The following is a 17,350-nucleotide window of genomic DNA, read 5'->3' on the forward strand; positions in this document are numbered from 1 at the left end:
CATATTAAAGTTTTATAATTATTATTAAAATTAAAAACACACAAATACCAAAAATAACTAGCAACTTCATAAGTGCATATAATTATATTAAGAACTTACTTTTGATAATAAAGTATGTATAACCTTTGTTATAATTGCAGTCTTTTTAAATTTCGATTCCGTGAGCACCTAACCCATGAGTTTTACATGTAAACATACGAAAAAATATGTCTCGACTTACGTCGTTTCGTCGCGTATATCGAGAACCTAACATGCCGTACGTACGTACGTACGTACGTACGTAAGTACGAGAACTGCCTGTATATATCGAAAAAGAAGAAGCTACTTTTAGGCCATAAAGCGTGCTATACATATTAAATGCGATAATCGCGTAACGCAAAGGCTTCTAAGGCCTAAGGCCTCAACCTGAATGAGAGGCGGCGGATGGGCATCTGCCAGTCTTCGAAGCGCGCGCTCGATGTGTTGCAGTCTTATCTCTTTTTCACCGAGCAAGGCGCGAGCTCGGTGTAACGCCACCTCTAGTTCTGTGGCCTCGCGCTCCTCCTATTATAACTGGTATATGTTTACGACACTCTAAAAGTACCGAATTATTTGTCGGTAACTAAAAAACTGAATGACAAGAAACGAAAAAAAAAACGAAGAACTATTTTAATATTTAATTTTATTCAGTCCCTTCCGACAAATTTGAAAACTATACCAAACCTATCACTGTAAAAAATATGGATTGGAGTGTAAAACAAAATATAATTGTATCAATTACGAGCGCATACAACTGCTACTTCAAATTAATCTTCACACTAAACACTTGTTCCTAAGATCTAAACCAGTCTAATTGTTTATATTATTATTATTATTGTTATTTATATTATTATTGTTGTTTATATTATTATTATTGTTTATTATTGTTGGAAAATCCAAACAATCCCTCCGTGATGGGATGTGACGAAGAAAATTATTTAAGTTATCCAGAGTCCATCCAGAGCTCCATCTTGCCAGCGTGCCTCTGATAAAAGCGAACTGCGCTTACACTACTCACAGAGATGCGTACTAACGACAAAACTGTGTGATTAGACTGATTTAGTATTTCTAAATAAGCTATGTAATCGAAAACCAACACATTCAACAACATCCCTAGAAACTAGTTCATCACGAATTACTTGTAATCTAATTTGGGGTTGAAACCTAAATACCATATACCATTAAAATTTCGTAACCCTTGTCAATAGTCTGAATCTATAATAACTACGAAATACTTGAATTATACTCTGATTTTTAATTCCGTAGAATTCTGACATTTCATAAATGTTACTTCTAAGTTCTTCACCGAAAAAGGGACAAATTTGACGTATGTTACGTATTTTTTATGTTTTACATACAAAAAGGTAAATCTTAGTATTTACTTAAGTGACCTAATACAAAAATAACAAATATTTCAATATCACGAGCAATATATTGAATTAACTTTAATTACTTTATTTTATTCTTTAGCTGGCATCACTGCCTACTAATTCCAGGTTTAGTAAACCTTAAAAAAAAGTGTGTGTGTACAAAGTACACATGTCAGAAGTGAAACTTCAGTGGCAAACTAATCTTGAAGTGTTGTTCATATTTATACAAATCTAAAAGTTTAGATTTCCGATACTTATAGGGACGGAAAAAGGAAGATAATATGTTAGGAATTTAATGAATTTAATTGTCATTAAAATATTAAGTGTCGAATAATAAATAATAAATAATAAATAATAAATAATAAATAATAAATAATAAATAATAAATAATAAATAATAAATAATAAATAATAAATAATAAATAATAAATAATAAATAATAAATAATAAATAATAAATAATAAATAATAAATAATAAATAATAAATAATAAATAATAAATAATAAATAATAAATAATAAATAATAAATAATAAATAATAAATAATAAATAATAAATAATATATTAGAGGAAACTCTTTGGTAATTTGCATACATATTATATAGTCATAGTTCGTTATTTAAAGTTGGCGTTGCTATGGTCTTGTTATGTTTTTATATTGTCACTTATTAATAAACTGGACTGCTGCACGCGACTACCGCTGCACACTTATAACCCAACAAAGGTTATGGGCCCAGTCATAGTCTAGTAAATTAATAAAAAAAAAAAGGGGGAACTAGAGTGCTTAACCTAGTAACGATGGCGAGTGTGCGGATAGAATTACTAAGCCGTGATAATTACGACTCATGGCGAATCCAGGCCCATGCTCTATTGATCAAGAGCGATGTGTGGGGCTATGTGGATGGTAGCATTAAGAAGCCAGCTGAGCCAGCAGAGGCGTTGCTTTGGGAAGCGGCGGATGCAAAGGCGAGAGCGGAGATTATTCTCTCAATTAGTCCAGGTGAGCTACGACACATTAAGGGGACGAGTACGTCGCGAGAATGTTGGTTCAAATTAGAAAGCATCTTCGCGTCTTCGGGTCCCGCTAAGAAAGCGACACTGTTAAAGCAGCTCATATTACACAAAATGTGTGAGGAGGACGACATGCGTGAATATCTGTTAAGCTTCTTTGAAGCCAAAGAAAAGTTACTAGACATGGACATAAATATAAATAATGATCTTGCATCTATTATTTTACTCTATAGTCTGCCCCCAAGTTATGAGAACTTTAGATGTGCGATGGAGACTAGAGATTCATTGCCAGACCCGAATTCTTTGAAAGTTAAAATTCTTGAAGATGCCTCTAGGCGACAGCAAAGGAAGGAGACAGAGAGGGGGTCGTCAGCAATGTTCGCTAGGAGAAAAACCACGAAGAGTTCTACATCTAAAAATCCGCAGAATTATAAACCGGATCAAGCGTTTAAATTTAAATGTTACAGATGTCATAAATTTGGGCATAAAGCTTCGGAATGCCCGTGTAAAGGAACAAGGCAGGACTCAAAATGTGTTAGTGAGTTAGGTGCTAGTGAGAATTTTAACTCATGTGTTCTATCTGTTTCAGAGTGTAACGGAGTGATTGGTTCGGGATGTGGAGGAAACTGGCTCATAGATAGTGGGTGTACATCGCACCTTTGTAGATCGAAAGGAAAATTTGACACCTTGACAAATTGCAGTAGTAAGTTAAGTTTGGCCACCAATGTGAGTACATTTGCAAAAGGTAAAGGAACTGTGAGTTTGAATGGGGAGGTTCCGATAAAACTATCAGACACTTTATATGTTCCCGATTTGCGATGCAACTTAATTTCCGTATCTAAAATTACAAGCAAAGGTTTTAATGTAACTTTTAAGAAAGATTCAGCTTATGTAACCGATTCTGAAGGGAATATTAAGTTCATAGCAGATCGAAAAAACAACCTTTATTATATGCGGGAGGGCCATGCTTCTGTTTCTGCGATTTCCGAAACTAAGAACGATTTACTATCCTGGCACGAACGTTTAGGTCACTTAAATGTGAAGGATTTAATAAAAGTATTAGGTCATGTGGGCATTAAAGTTGATATGTCAAATATAAATATTTTATACGACTGTAAGTATTGTGTGCAGGGTAAGATGACTTCTTTCCCATTTTCCAAGTCGAGTGGACCATGTGACGAAAAACTGTCCATCATCCATTCCGATGTAGTTGGGCCAATTCGAAATGAAACTGTCGGTGGTGCAAAATATTTTGTCACGTTTATTGACGATTGTACTAGATGGTGCGAAGTTTACTTACTGAAGAGTAAGAGTGGTGTTCTGGAATGTTTCAAAGAATACAAGAGCTATGTTGAGAACCTTACCGCTAAGAGAATAAAGTATTTACAAACTGATAACGGTGGAGAATACTGTAATAATAAGTTTGATCAATTCCTGAAACAAGAGGGGATAATAAGAAGACTGACTATACCTCAAACCCCACAGCAGAATGGCGTAGCAGAACGAATGAACAGGACATTAGTTGAAATGGCTAGGTGTATGTTACTTTCATCTAATCTCTCAGCAGGTTTTTGGGGAGATGCTGTATTGGTGGCATGTCATATTAGGAATCGTTGTCCCACGAGTAGTTTGGGTGGTACAATTCCGTACGAGAAGTGGTTTGGCTCTCCAGTGAAGATTGAGTATCTTCAGAAGTTTGGAGCTGAAGTTTATGTTCTAGACAAGAGTCCAACCAAGGACAAATTTGCTGCCAGAAGTGTCAATGGAATATTTATTGGATATCCAATGAACCAAAAGGGATATAAGGTATGGATACCAGTAGACCATAAAACCATTATAGCTAGGGATGTGAAATTCTGCAAGACGAGGCTCGATACTAATGATGACAGGAAATCGGCAATTACTCATGATCCTTTTCAGCTAGATCAATTTTCTGCTGATGTTGATACACCGAAGCCGAAATATGTAGAGGTGGACGTAATACCAAGTACATCTTATTCAGGAACTCGAGAAATGATCGTGGAGACGACTGATTCACCCCTTGGTTCACCTTCTCTATGTCATGAGGAAGATAGTGAAATAGCGCAAGCTGATACAGAGGTAACGTATAAGAGAGGTCCCGGAAGACCAAAACTTCAGAAAGGCCAAGTTGGCCGACCTAAGAAGGTCTATAAAATGATACCCAATGATAATAATGGCCGTGCAGAAGAAACTTTACCTGAGGATGTTGCGTTGACTGTGGAAACTTCCTTAGGGGATGCCCTAAGTAGCGCTGAACGTGCTCTATGGGAGGAAGCAATATTGTCTGAGGTCAAAAGTCTTGTAAAAAATGAAACATGGGAAATTGTTCAAAAGCCGAGAAATCGAAAAGCGGTAGGATGCCGATATGTATTGACAACGAAGCTTAACGTTGACAAAACCGAGAAGAAGAAAGCACGGTTGGTAGCCAAGGGCTACAGTCAACGATATGGCATCGATTACCGAAACACTTTTTCACCTGTCGTCCGACTAGACACGGTAAGACTGCTTACAGCGCTCGCGGTTGAATTAGACATGGAGATACACCAGTTGGATATCAATACTGCATATCTGAATGGATATCTTGACGAGGAAATTTATATGGAGGTTCCAGAATTGTTGACAGAGTGCTTAGGTAGAATTATTAAAGAAGAAAGAGACGAAAGCTTAAAAGAGCAGGCTCGTAAGATGTTAAATGATCTGAAGACAGGTGGAGATGTATGTCGATTGAAGAAATCATTGTATGGCTTGAAACAAGCTGGACGTCAATGGAACAAAAGACTTGACAATAAATTGAAGTCAATGCATTTTAAACAGTCTTTGAAGGAACCGTGTCTCTACTATTTGGACGGTAACTCCATTGATACGTCTATATACTTAGCGGTTTATGTTGATGATTTACTGATAGTTTCACGCAATAAAGGTCTCATACAATCTTTCAAAGATGAACTTTCCAAAGAGTTTGATTTAAAAGACTATGGACTGGCGAAATATATTTTAGGCATTGACATTGTCAAAAATGAGTATGCCACGAAACTGTCACAACAAAAATATATTAATGATTTGATGATAAAATTCGGCATGGAGAATTGTAAAGAAACAGTGACCACGCCGATGGAGGTGAATTTTAGACCCGATGGTTCACAAATTCCGCTGGAGAAGGAATGTCCATATAGAGAATTAATCGGAAGCTTGATTTATCTTTCAGCAGGAACTCGTCCGGATATCACACACGCCGTGACAAGATTAGCAGCGTTTTGTGATAATCCTGGACAGATACAATGGAATGCGGTGAAAAGATTACTTCGTTATCTTAAGAGGACAGCCGATTATGGACTGATTTATCGAAAAACAGGTAAGAGCTTAATTGGTTATTCGGATGCTGACTGGGCAAATTGTCCTATAGATAGGAAGTCATACTCCGGGTATGCTTTTTTGTTAGGAGGGGCTGCGATTTCATGGAAATCCCAGAAACAGAAATGCGTAGCAACTTCAACGTGCGAAGCCGAATATATTAGTTTAAATTTGGCGATAAAAGAGGCAGTTTACCTGAATAGTCTTATGAAAGAGATAGGGTTGCGCGATTTCGGGAACATAGTGTTGTACTGCGATAATCAAGGTGCCTTATTTCTATCGGAGGATCCAGTCTTCCACGCCCGAACTAAACATTTCGATATTCAATATTATTTTATAAGAAGTGTTTTAAGGGAGAATACTGACATACAATTATCGTATGTGTCTACCGAGGAGATGGCGGCGGATGTGCTAACAAAAGCTTTACAAAGACAGAAACATTACCGCTGCATCTCAATGTTAGGTGTAGATTAAGATTGCATGTCTGTATATTTTTGTAATGACTATTTAGTACATATTTGTTGTTAAATGTGTATGCAAATCAAGGGGGTGTATTAGAGGAAACTCTTTGGTAATTTGCATACATATTATATCGTCATAGTTCGTTATTTAAAGTTGGCGTTGCTATGGTCTTGTTATGTTTTTATATTGTCAGTTATTAATAAACTGGACTGCTGCACGCGACTACCGCTGCACACTTATAACCCAACATAATAAATAATGTGACGGTAATTTTTTTTCCAACGCCGATAAAGAAGTTTGACTTCAAAAAGGAACATGGCGCGTAACCGAAAAACGTGACGCGTACGGCGTAACGAAAAAATGTTACACTAAATTTGTTTCCAACCCCGATAAAGAAGTTTCACTTCAAAAATGTTATCTTTACTTGTGCGTTTTTTACTGTTTGTGATGAAAAGTCCGTAAATTACGTCCGTAATTATCAGTCGCCGCGAAATCACTTGACACTTGACAGATGTTGACTCGTATTGAAATTGAAAAATGTGCCCGGCCAAAAAGGTGTGTAATCTCTGACATGTCAAAAAATGATATCTGTCAGAATTCTACGGAATTAAAAATCAGATTATAGGTACATTATTAACTAAGAAATGCTTTTAAAAACTGGGAAAGTTGATACAGACTATACTTAATTTATTTACTAGTGTCACAATAAATATTCAACCGCTTCAAGACTAGGTCTCGGTCATTATGTTACTAAATGGACCTATTACAGGCAAATAGATCACCTACTTCTGACACACGACGGGGTTTTTTAGCCTTTGCATGTGATGATTTTCTCACGAAGTCACGTTCTTATAAATTTAAGACAATTTTTGACGTGACAACGTCTTATAATTCGATGGAGCCGGCTGCACGCACGAAAAAACATGACTCATGCGGCGTTACCTCTGTGGCGTTCCATTTAAGGCTTGAAGTGCAAGCGAGAGCACTCATTCCGCGCTCTCGCTTGCACACAAAAATTGACATAATTGTATTTAAGCGTACAAATAAATGTAACTTGATCAATTTAATTGTGATTTCCATTTACCTTCTCTCTATATCCATACAAAATATCTATCAAACAAATAAAATTAAAATTTTCTTTTGAAAAAAATGCAACCATTCCATCAGTATTTTCTTATGACGTTGTCACGTTCAACTATCGTCAGTAAACCGACTTTACAGACAACCGATATTTTTTTAAATCGACGTCTACTAATATACTAACCACATTATGTTTAAGTTTTTTCAGGAATTAATTTGAATATCAATTAATGTTACACCTTCCATTCAGAAAAACATTCATAATTTTATTTCTTAGTAGTAGTGGAAACGACTAAACTATGAAAAAAAAATATTTTTTCCTAGAAACATATTATAACTCCATGCATAAGTTGAAAAATATTTTTAAATCTAGGTTTTATTTTTATATCTCTGACGCGTTCTATTTTTTTTTATGTAATAGGAGGCAAACGGGCAGTAGGTTCACCTGATGTTAAGTGATACATTGCCACAAGGCTCGCAAGTGCGTTGCCGGTATATTGCAACAGACTCAGTTCCAAAACCTTATTATACAAAACAAGCGTTAAAAGTTTTTCAAGCCATTTGCAATCGTTACAACAACAAATTAATTATTTCAAAATATATGTAAAACGAAGGTTAACTTTAAAGTTAACGAAACCATCGTTAGTTAGAGCTTATAAAATTGCTATTTGCGACGCATTAATTCATTTATTCACTATTACATACTGTTAATTTTTTTCATATTTCGTATCAACATTATTGTTGAACTACAATGACGTATTGTCAACAACAAAAAAGTAATTTATCTCAAATCGGTTCTTTTACCGTTCCGTATTATAAGATTATAAATATTTTTTTTAATTCGAAAATAGAGAAACGAACTGACGCACGTGGACGCAACGGTCCAAAAACGGGTGAAGTTCGAAAGTTATGTTCGACTTTAGCTAACTATTTCATATAAATTTAATAGATATAAATATAATAGTATAAGAACTATTGAAAAATATCTATCACATGCCATCTTAGTAAACTCACCGAAGCAGCTCTATGCGGTGAGAGCGAGGCCCGACTCTCCTTAAGCGCCGCTTTGCGTCGCCTCAAGGCGGCGCGGGCACGTCGCATACCTTCCCGTTCTACGAGCGCACGGTGACGTACGAATTCTAATTCTGGCGTGTCTGCGGTCGCTACTGGGCCTGGAACGCAAGTCAATTAAAGATTGATATAAAGCAAGTAAAAAATTGCTTGCCTTAAAGATTCTTCCCAAGATTGGTACGCGAAGCCATTGAAATTAAAAAACATCCCAATTTCAATAGAGAAGACGGCCGAAAATTATCAAACTAATAAAAATAAATAATTGATCCAATAATATCCAAATTAAAATCTCAAGATAAACAATCCGCAAAAATAGAGGACACCGTGAGCCATTTTTGCCAAAACCCTCCATCTTTTAGTCGATACCAACTCCGGGGAAATAAATACAGATAAAACAACTTTTTCTACAGCTGTGATACTTTTTGACATTCAACACCTTTTGTCTTCAGTCACCGTGACCACGCACGCTGTAAAGCACGCGAAACGTCGGTCAAATTTAAAATTATCTTTAAAATTAACAACTTCAAAGTTAAAAATTGTTTTATTAAATAAGTCAAATTATAATGTACACTTTAACACAACACAAAAATAGCAGGTAAAATCAAAAACCAGCTTTTTTAATAGTAAAGAAAAATTTTGATATGAATTTTCACCTTTGTCTGCTGGCAACTTAAGTAATAAAAAGATAAGATTACTAACAAAGTTCTAAATTAAAATTGTTACTAACCTAATAACCAGTTAAAGGGTGTCCGAAATAACCATTTTATTATCCACTATCGACAAAGGAAAGTTTTTGTATGGAATGAACTTGGATCTTACGATTATTTAAACTTTTTTCTGTTTATTTAAATGTGTATTTTTGACAATATGCTTTGTCTTATTATATAATATTATAAATATGATTGTTTGTTTTGATTTAAATGATTTGATTGTTTGTTTTGATTGAAAAGGCTCCAAAACTAATGGAACATCTTTCACCATTAGAATTCTACATTATCCTAGATGAACATAGGCTAAACAATTTTTTCAAAAAAGTTAAGGGTCCGTATAAAAACTGCGATAGTGTAACTCAAGATAAATATCGGATACGCTATGGAAACTATTGACAGTAGAGCAAAGTGATGTTCAGTTAAGACATAATCAACACGACTGAACGCTTACTAATACTAATATTTTTTTTTTAAATATTCCTTACCTAATTCAGGGAATGGATACCGAAGACTATACGCAGGTTGGCAAGCGAGGTCCGGAAACTGGTCTTCTAGATCGTCAAGTTTTCTCAATTGTTGACGAAGGGATTCTAAAGGACTCGCCCAGCCTTCACCGCGTCTGGGAAATATGATATTTATTCAAGTAAATTTATACTTACTGCATATAATAAAAAAAATGTGTGCGTGTACTAGGTGTACACACGTAAGAAGTGAAACTTCTTTATGACCTTATTTTTCGAAAAATGATCTACTATATATGCAACTTAACGAAATTGGTTAAATAAAGTTTAACAAAAGGCTTTTATTTTCATAGACATGAATACAAATACAATTACATATTTCATTTTAACTTATTACTGTACTACTATGTAGTACTAAGATTATTACAGAATTTCATTAATTGTAATAGAATTATTAGTATTACTATCATTGTTATCGTTATTATATATTTTTGTTGAATCTCTTCGGAGCAACCGTGGTAGGGACAAGAAAAAGATGGCGCGTAACGGAAAAATGTGACGCGTAACGAAAAAATGTTACACTAAATTTTTTTCCAACCCCGATAAAGAAGTTTCACTTCAATAATAAAAAAACTATCAAACGTGTGTACCCCAGTAAATTGTTAAAAACACCCTATGTAGGACATCGCTTTAAAGCAAATGTTCAGTCTGTGGGATGCTATTGTGTAATATGTATTTAACATTTTTAGTGCACTATTTTAATTGTACTATATTTCTGTATACTAGCAACGAAGTTCAAAATAACACAATATACAAATCAAAAGTAGATCAGGTAGCGTTGGGCTTTAGGGTGCTTTTTTACGGCTTAAGCGCCTCAACTCTGAGTTCGTACTTTCGTACGCATTTCAGACTCGCACGTACGTACGTACGTGTTACGCATAGACTGATAATCTACTTACCTATTAAGAAAAAAAAATGTACACCCGTTAGAAGTTATACTTCTTTGGCGTAACAAGATAAAAATAATTTCAAAATTTTTATTCTAAGTTTGTACAAAAAACGACCCTAACAATAGAAAAAAGGTATTTAATACATTGAAAGTTTTTATTATAACGCATTATCTAGTTAAATAAATTTTATCTTAATATCACAAAAAAATATTTCTACATAATTAAACAAATGGACATTTTTGATTTTAAAATGTTGACTATGCTAACTTCAGGGTGTCGGTTTTTTGTGGCGGTGTGCGCGCCATCGTAATAATTTACTCTCATCATCTTTCCCTAACGCGCCAAAAGAAGTACTTCAAAAATATCACAAAGCAAATTTGACTTTTATTTCAACTTTCTGTTCAAATATCGTAAAAAAATTGTATTTACTTACTTAGGTGAATAGTTCAATCTGGATGTTGATGCTGATTTTAATCTTGTAAATCTCCGGCGCATGTGACCTATAATAAACAATTCAACGTTTAATTCTTTGGCTTACTTTAGATAATTTATGTAAATTACATAAACAAAAATATGTTTAACTATAAGCAGTTATATTATAAATCTTTTTTGAGCAGAATCATTTTATCCTATTTTTTATTCCGTGTTCCGAGATCGGAAAGCGTGGCGAAAATCCCTGCTGTTTGCCAAAAATATATGGAGAGACCACAGCCCTCATAATGCATAATTATTCTACCTTCATCCAATCTTATGAATCTAATATTATTCACCATACTCGCTTATCGGTATTCAAGTGAAAAATCACGTGTACACACGTCGTACTAAGAAAATCATTAAATAGTCAATTTAAACAGTTCTCCAAATAGAGATTTACATTAATTCAACACTAACAAAAATTTTCATCAAAATCGGTCCAGAGGTTTAGAAGTTTAATTACAAACGGGGTTTGTTCTGCAGGTCGAAATTTCCAGAACGAAAACGTTAGAAGCAAAAACGCACTGTGTTTTCTTTTGCGGCACTGTGTTTTTTTTAATTTGTTTCAATATCAGATTTAATGATTTGAGTCAATGAGTTATAGACCAGTGCAGATAGCCTTTAAAATAAATAAAAAGTGAAAAAAATTACAGTAGGAAGAAACCCATTAGAAAAGCAGGGGAATATGATCAAAATGAAAGGAAAAATAAATTACGGTCGATCTGAGGTCGGGAAGGGGTAGGGGGGGAGTTTTAAGGGTAAAAAACGGTTTATCTCGATTTCCGGCAAAACTACAAGTCCTATCGAAGAAAGGTAAATGGTAAAGTTGGAGGTAATAAAAAGATCTAAAACTTTTGTATTCACACATTTTTCACATAACCTCAAAATTTATGTGAAAAATTCAAAAAACCAAGTTTTTGGTTTTTTATTTTTATCTTTAACAAAAATAATTTTTTTTTAACGAAATTTGGTGAAAACTTACCTTTCTATATCCCAAATACACTGTAATTTATTTGATTAAAAATATTTATTTGTTCACCTTATTTTGAATTAATATCGAAAAAACACCCTAATTTTCAATCGAAAATTCTGACGTCAAAATTTCAGCTTTTTTCAAAAAGTTGGTGTGCTTTCAGTTCGTTGAAATCTCTTCTTTCCTATGGTAAAAAAATATATATATATTACCATAGTAAATCTTCTCAGAAAACGCAAAAAATCGTATGCAGTAACGCCCAGACCCGTCATACCCTTCCCTACTTCTCTATGAATCTTCTTTAAATTATAATCAGATGCCTATTTATTACTATTTTAAGATAACTTATATATACCTGAGTGACCTTAAAAAAAAATTTAGCCTTTAGATAGGCTAAAATTTTCGTATTTCATAGAGAAGTAAGGAAGGGTATGACAGGTCTGGGCGTTACCGCATACGATTTTTTGCGTTTTCTGAGAAGATTTACTATGGTAATATATATATATTTTTTTACCATAGGAAAGAAGAGATTTCAACGAACTGAAAGCACACCAACTTTTTGAAAAAAGCTGAAATTTTGACGTCAGAATTTTCGATTGAAAATTAGGGTGTTTTTTCGATATTAATTCAAAATAAGGTGAACAAATAAATATTTTTAATCAAATAAATTACAGTGTATTTGGGACATAGAAAGGTAAGTTTTCACCAAATTTCGTTAAAAAAAATTATTTTTGTTAAAGATAAAAATAAAAAACCAAAAACTTGGTTTTTTGAATTTTTCACATAAATTTTGAGGTTATGTGAAAAATGTGTGAATACAAAAGTTTTAGATCTTTTTATTACCTCCAACTTTACCATTTAACTTTCTTCGATAGGACTTGTAGTTTTGCCGGAAATCGAGATAAACCGTTTTTTACCCTTAAAACTCCCCCCCTACCCCTTCCCGACCTCAGATCGACCGTAATTTATTTTTCCTTTCATTTTGATCATATTCCCCTGCTTTTCTAATGGGTTTCATCCTACTGTAATTTTTTTAGGTTTCAAAAATTATCGGCACTGGTCTATTAGGTTAGGATTCATTTCATCTCATTAAATTTCATTTTCATTTCATATCAATAAACTTCTACTGAAGACTTGGCTGTATGGGCATAGTTCCCTTTGCCTACCCAGAATGGGTGAAGAAAACAAAAAAAAACTCTGCTAATATTATTTTACGGTTGCCGCCATTTTCCAAAAATGTTCTTTGCGAGTTTTTATTGTTTGTTGAACAAAATGAGTAATATCGATGTTATATTATTTGAATTAACAAAGGAAAAGTCAAAAAGTCGCTACATATCCATATACGACGAATTTATGACGTGTAGAAAAGAGAAAAAAGCAAATTGTTTTATTAAATTGCTTAATTTTTCGCAGCTGTATTAAAAAGTTCTTCAATACGCGTGCGGAACCGCCATTGCAACATGTTCCGACTGTCGGAACTCTTTGCAATGACATTCCGCACTCGTAATGAAATATATTAATACTGAAAGCATTTTATTAAATAAAAAACTAGTTCTCACCAGTTTCCTTTGGCTTCTCGTCGGCCGTGGTGGCGTCCGACGAATCTTGACAGTCCGTAGCGACGCCTGCGCAAATTACTTATCGTATTATATTAATTAATTATCCTTAATGTTCTGAAATTGTAAATATTATTATTATTAAACTGATTTATATAATTTAGTATTCAATCTCAGAAATCACTAAACCGCGTTCATCAAAATGAACTTCGTTTGATTAACTTTTAGTTTCCGAGAAATGTGGACAAACAAAATCATTTTGCAACTCAAATCTTCATTTCAAAGACAATTATTAATTGTATAAGTATATAGTTTTTGGTGCAACAACCTTAAAGGTCGGCAACGCATTTGCAAACCTCCTGGTGTTGCTGGTGTCAATGGGCGGCAGTAAACACTTTCCACAAAATCCACAAAAATTTAATGTTAAATTAAATTATAATTTTTGTTTTTAGTTGCAAAAGAATGTTTATTTTTCAATTAATTTATTCACACCTGTAGATCCAAATATAGTGTATTATATTAATTTTAGAACAATATTTTCAAAGTAAAAGCGCAAATATCTCGTACGCTTACCGACTCGCGTCGTGACGTCACAAGTGTACGCGATCCTTTTATTATTATCACAGTAATTGTTGCGTAATAAAAAATATTTCCCTAATTTTGATTTATTAACTTAAGAAGGCATTAAACGGCTTATTCGTTCAAAACTGATTGGCACTCTTTAAATTAGTCATCTTTTGTCTCTTTCTCTCAAAATGTGTTTACGCAGTGATGGAAAGAGACAGACAGATTTACACTGCACTCTTTTGTTAATATTTGCGTAACATCTCACCTAAGTCCCTCTCCCTTTCGCGACTCCGACGAGGTGGCTCACGAAACGCGACTCCCGTTCGTCGAACGCGCGACTGTTTCAATGCGGACGTTAGTGACGTCATTGCCGGTTCCGCAACCTGTAATTAAAATTTGTTGACAGTTGACAGATGACACTTGACACGTTCATATGATATTGTCATAACGTAGACAAGGTATTCTAAATATTTTTTAACTTTAAAAAGATGTTATATTAGTCAATAGTTTAGTTAAACTTTTTGTTAGAATTGTGACTATTAAATAATAAACAAATATTTTGCAATACAATAATATTGCGGGTATAAACTGAGATATAAGCTATCCTATCTTTTAAGTTGGATCAAACTACACACGGTGTGCAATTTTGATTGATATTGGTTCGGTAGTTTAGGAGTCCATCGCGGACAAACAACGCGAAAAGTAATTTATATATATTAAGATTTGTATTGTCTTAATCAAGTTTAGTGTCTTTTATTTTTGAGTGGCATTGTGAGTGTCCATGGGCGGCGGGTATCACTTAACATCAGATGAGCATCCTGTAGAACCAGAGTCGATCCTATATACAAAAAAAAATAGCGAAGAAATTTTTCCAATTAGTGTTCCAACGTCAAATGAATTTCGTTATTGACTTACTTCTTTAGGCGCGTTATGAAAAATTGATGAGAGTGAAATTTTACGATGCGCGCGCACCGTGACACAAAATTAACAGAATGAAGTTGCCCACGGAAGATGCTACGGCATTGGACATAATTTAAAAAGAACATTCGAATAATAATAGAATTTATACACTTAATGTAAGAGAATAATAATAAATATTTAATTTTTCGAATGTAAACTGAACTTTATTGACTATAATGACTCCTTTTCCAGTCTTTGATTATTCAATTGTAAATAATTATTTGCATGCAATAAAAAACTATTTTTAATAATGCCAAAGAAGTAGGTATAACTTCTTACGCGCGTACAAAGTACACGCACCCATTTTTTAATAAGTTCTTGCGTGAGTTACGTACTTAGTATAATAATAATGATAATCATAATAATAATAATAACTTACGGAATCCCTATTGCTCTTCCAATCGTCATTATTATTATCAGACTTAACATTTTCAGAATAGGACGTCTCGTTGTCACATTTCACGGGATTATTGTTGATGCGTATACGCGGGGGCTCCGTCTCTATTATCGCGCTCACTGATGTCTCATTCAGCTCTTTACATCTGAAAATGTTTAATTATTTAAAGCATACGGGTTAAATAATAAAAGTGATACAGGTGGAGATAGCCTGCTTCGACGTCGGAATAATAAACTCAGCTGCAGGTAAAAATATGTTTATTATGGAATAGAGTAAGATCCCAGAGCGATAAGACACAACGTCTTTCGTGTACTTTTTAATACCTGTATGCTTGTGGAGTTGGCTCGGTGACACCTGCGCATGTACTAGGTGAGAAAGGTAACTAAAAATCAGAGTTACTTAAGTTAAATTTTAATGACCGATTTTTATATATATTTTGTAGAATATTACTCTGAAGTAATATCAAAAATATCAAAAAAGTCAGACGCTTTCCATGGGCCAAAACTTTTGTCAGACGCTCTAAAGCTCTACAAAAAATAAATGAACTTAATTTATTTTTAAATGTCTGATTTTTATAAATGTTATTCAAATAAATATTACAAAGTTATATTTAATCAGTCAGACAAATTGTAATGACCAAACATCCCCTAAACACAAAAACTACTCAACTATGAGTATGAGCGCGAGAGCAGTATACATGCGTTTCAGAGTAAAATACCTTAATATTTGAAAAATACATACTGCTTTCAATTTCATATTTTTGCATTTCTATTTAAATGAGATAAAATTAACATAAGATAAAGGTATGACTTATTCCACATCATTAAGTTTGAATTTGTAGCCATCCCTACTGATCGGCAAAGAAGACACAGAGGCCGAGAGAAAAAGCCGGCGTAAAAAACTCTCGGTACTCTTTTAAAATAGAAAATCATCAAACATCACCTAATTTAAAACAAATATCGCAAATTAATTAGAAGTAGCCTGTCCAGCACTAGTCCCAGGACCTTTTATCAACTAGAAAATCGTTAACTTTATAGTAAGCCTTTTTACACAGCTTTTCTTTTATACATTTCTTAAATTTATTAAAAGGCCTCTGGGATTATTAATCCGAACAACTCCTCTGAACACAAATGAGAAAACGCCCATGATAAATGCAGTAGAAGATGCAGAGAGATCCCACATCTCTACGCAGCGTCAAGGAATCAAGCCGCTCGGAAAGCGACAGGTCATCAACGGTTCGAACCGCTCTTTGTTAAATACGGTCAAGTGGAAGAAGCTGGTGCTGGCGAGTTCCTGCCAATACTAGAGTTGGGAACAGTACTCTATGTCGGGGCAAATATGCGCAAGCGATATCTATGTTACAGCCATTTTTAACTTAGGTATATATTGGAACGAAGTTCCTTATCGCGCGTTGTGAAAGGGGGCTAGACGGAAAAAATTCTTACGAAAAGTTGTCACGACACTTTTTTGCTATTTGCTATTGTAATACACCGGTTCTCGTCCGATCACCAAAGTTAAGCAACGTCGGGCGAGGTCAGTACTTGGATGGGTGACCGACTGGGAACACCTCGTGATGTTGGCTTTTTTTTTCGTCGTAAGATTGTATCGAGAAAATCTATCATATTGTTATGATACAATTAACATATTAATTAATCGAAAGGAATTTCGTTCCATCCGGGTGTCCCTTGACACCTCTAAAGTTTTTTTTTATTTCTAGGTTTTTTTTGTTTCTTTTTAGCTCAAAAAAAATAACTATCTACAATAATTAAAAAAAAGTGGTTGATCGTAGAGGGATGAAAATTAGGGGTTGTATGTATTTTTATAAAAAAATAGAAACAAAAAAAAATCTAAAAAGTTTAAAATATTTTTTTGGGGTGGACACCCCTTATCACTTAGGGGTTTGAAAGCTAGATAGAAGCC

General features: G+C 34.1%; 1 protein-coding gene across 2 annotated transcripts in view; it reads right to left on the bottom strand.

Moving 5' to 3' along the window:
* The window catches only part of LOC125060129 (centrosomal protein of 164 kDa), a 39,595-nt gene that overhangs the window by 6,799 nt on the left and 15,446 nt on the right, over positions 1-17,350 (bottom strand). The window contains exons 13-19 of one of the 2 annotated variants that reach the window (XM_047664868.1): positions 15,413-15,575; positions 14,339-14,456; positions 13,510-13,575; positions 10,937-11,003; positions 9,578-9,711; positions 8,326-8,483; positions 406-543 (exon numbers count right to left, since the gene is read on the bottom strand). In XM_047664868.1, coding sequence (XP_047520824.1) covers positions 406-543; positions 8,326-8,483; positions 9,578-9,711; positions 10,937-11,003; positions 13,510-13,575; positions 14,339-14,456; positions 15,413-15,575 — 844 coding nt within the window. The remainder of the gene's footprint in view (positions 1-405; positions 544-8,325; positions 8,484-9,577; positions 9,712-10,936; positions 11,004-13,509; positions 13,576-14,338; positions 14,457-15,412; positions 15,576-17,350) is intronic. The other variant, XM_047664869.1, reaches the window with a different exon arrangement.

Source organism: Pieris napi, chromosome 21, assembly GCF_905475465.1.
Source record: "Pieris napi chromosome 21, ilPieNapi1.2, whole genome shotgun sequence".
Classification (NCBI taxonomy): domain Eukaryota; kingdom Metazoa; phylum Arthropoda; class Insecta; order Lepidoptera; family Pieridae; genus Pieris; species Pieris napi.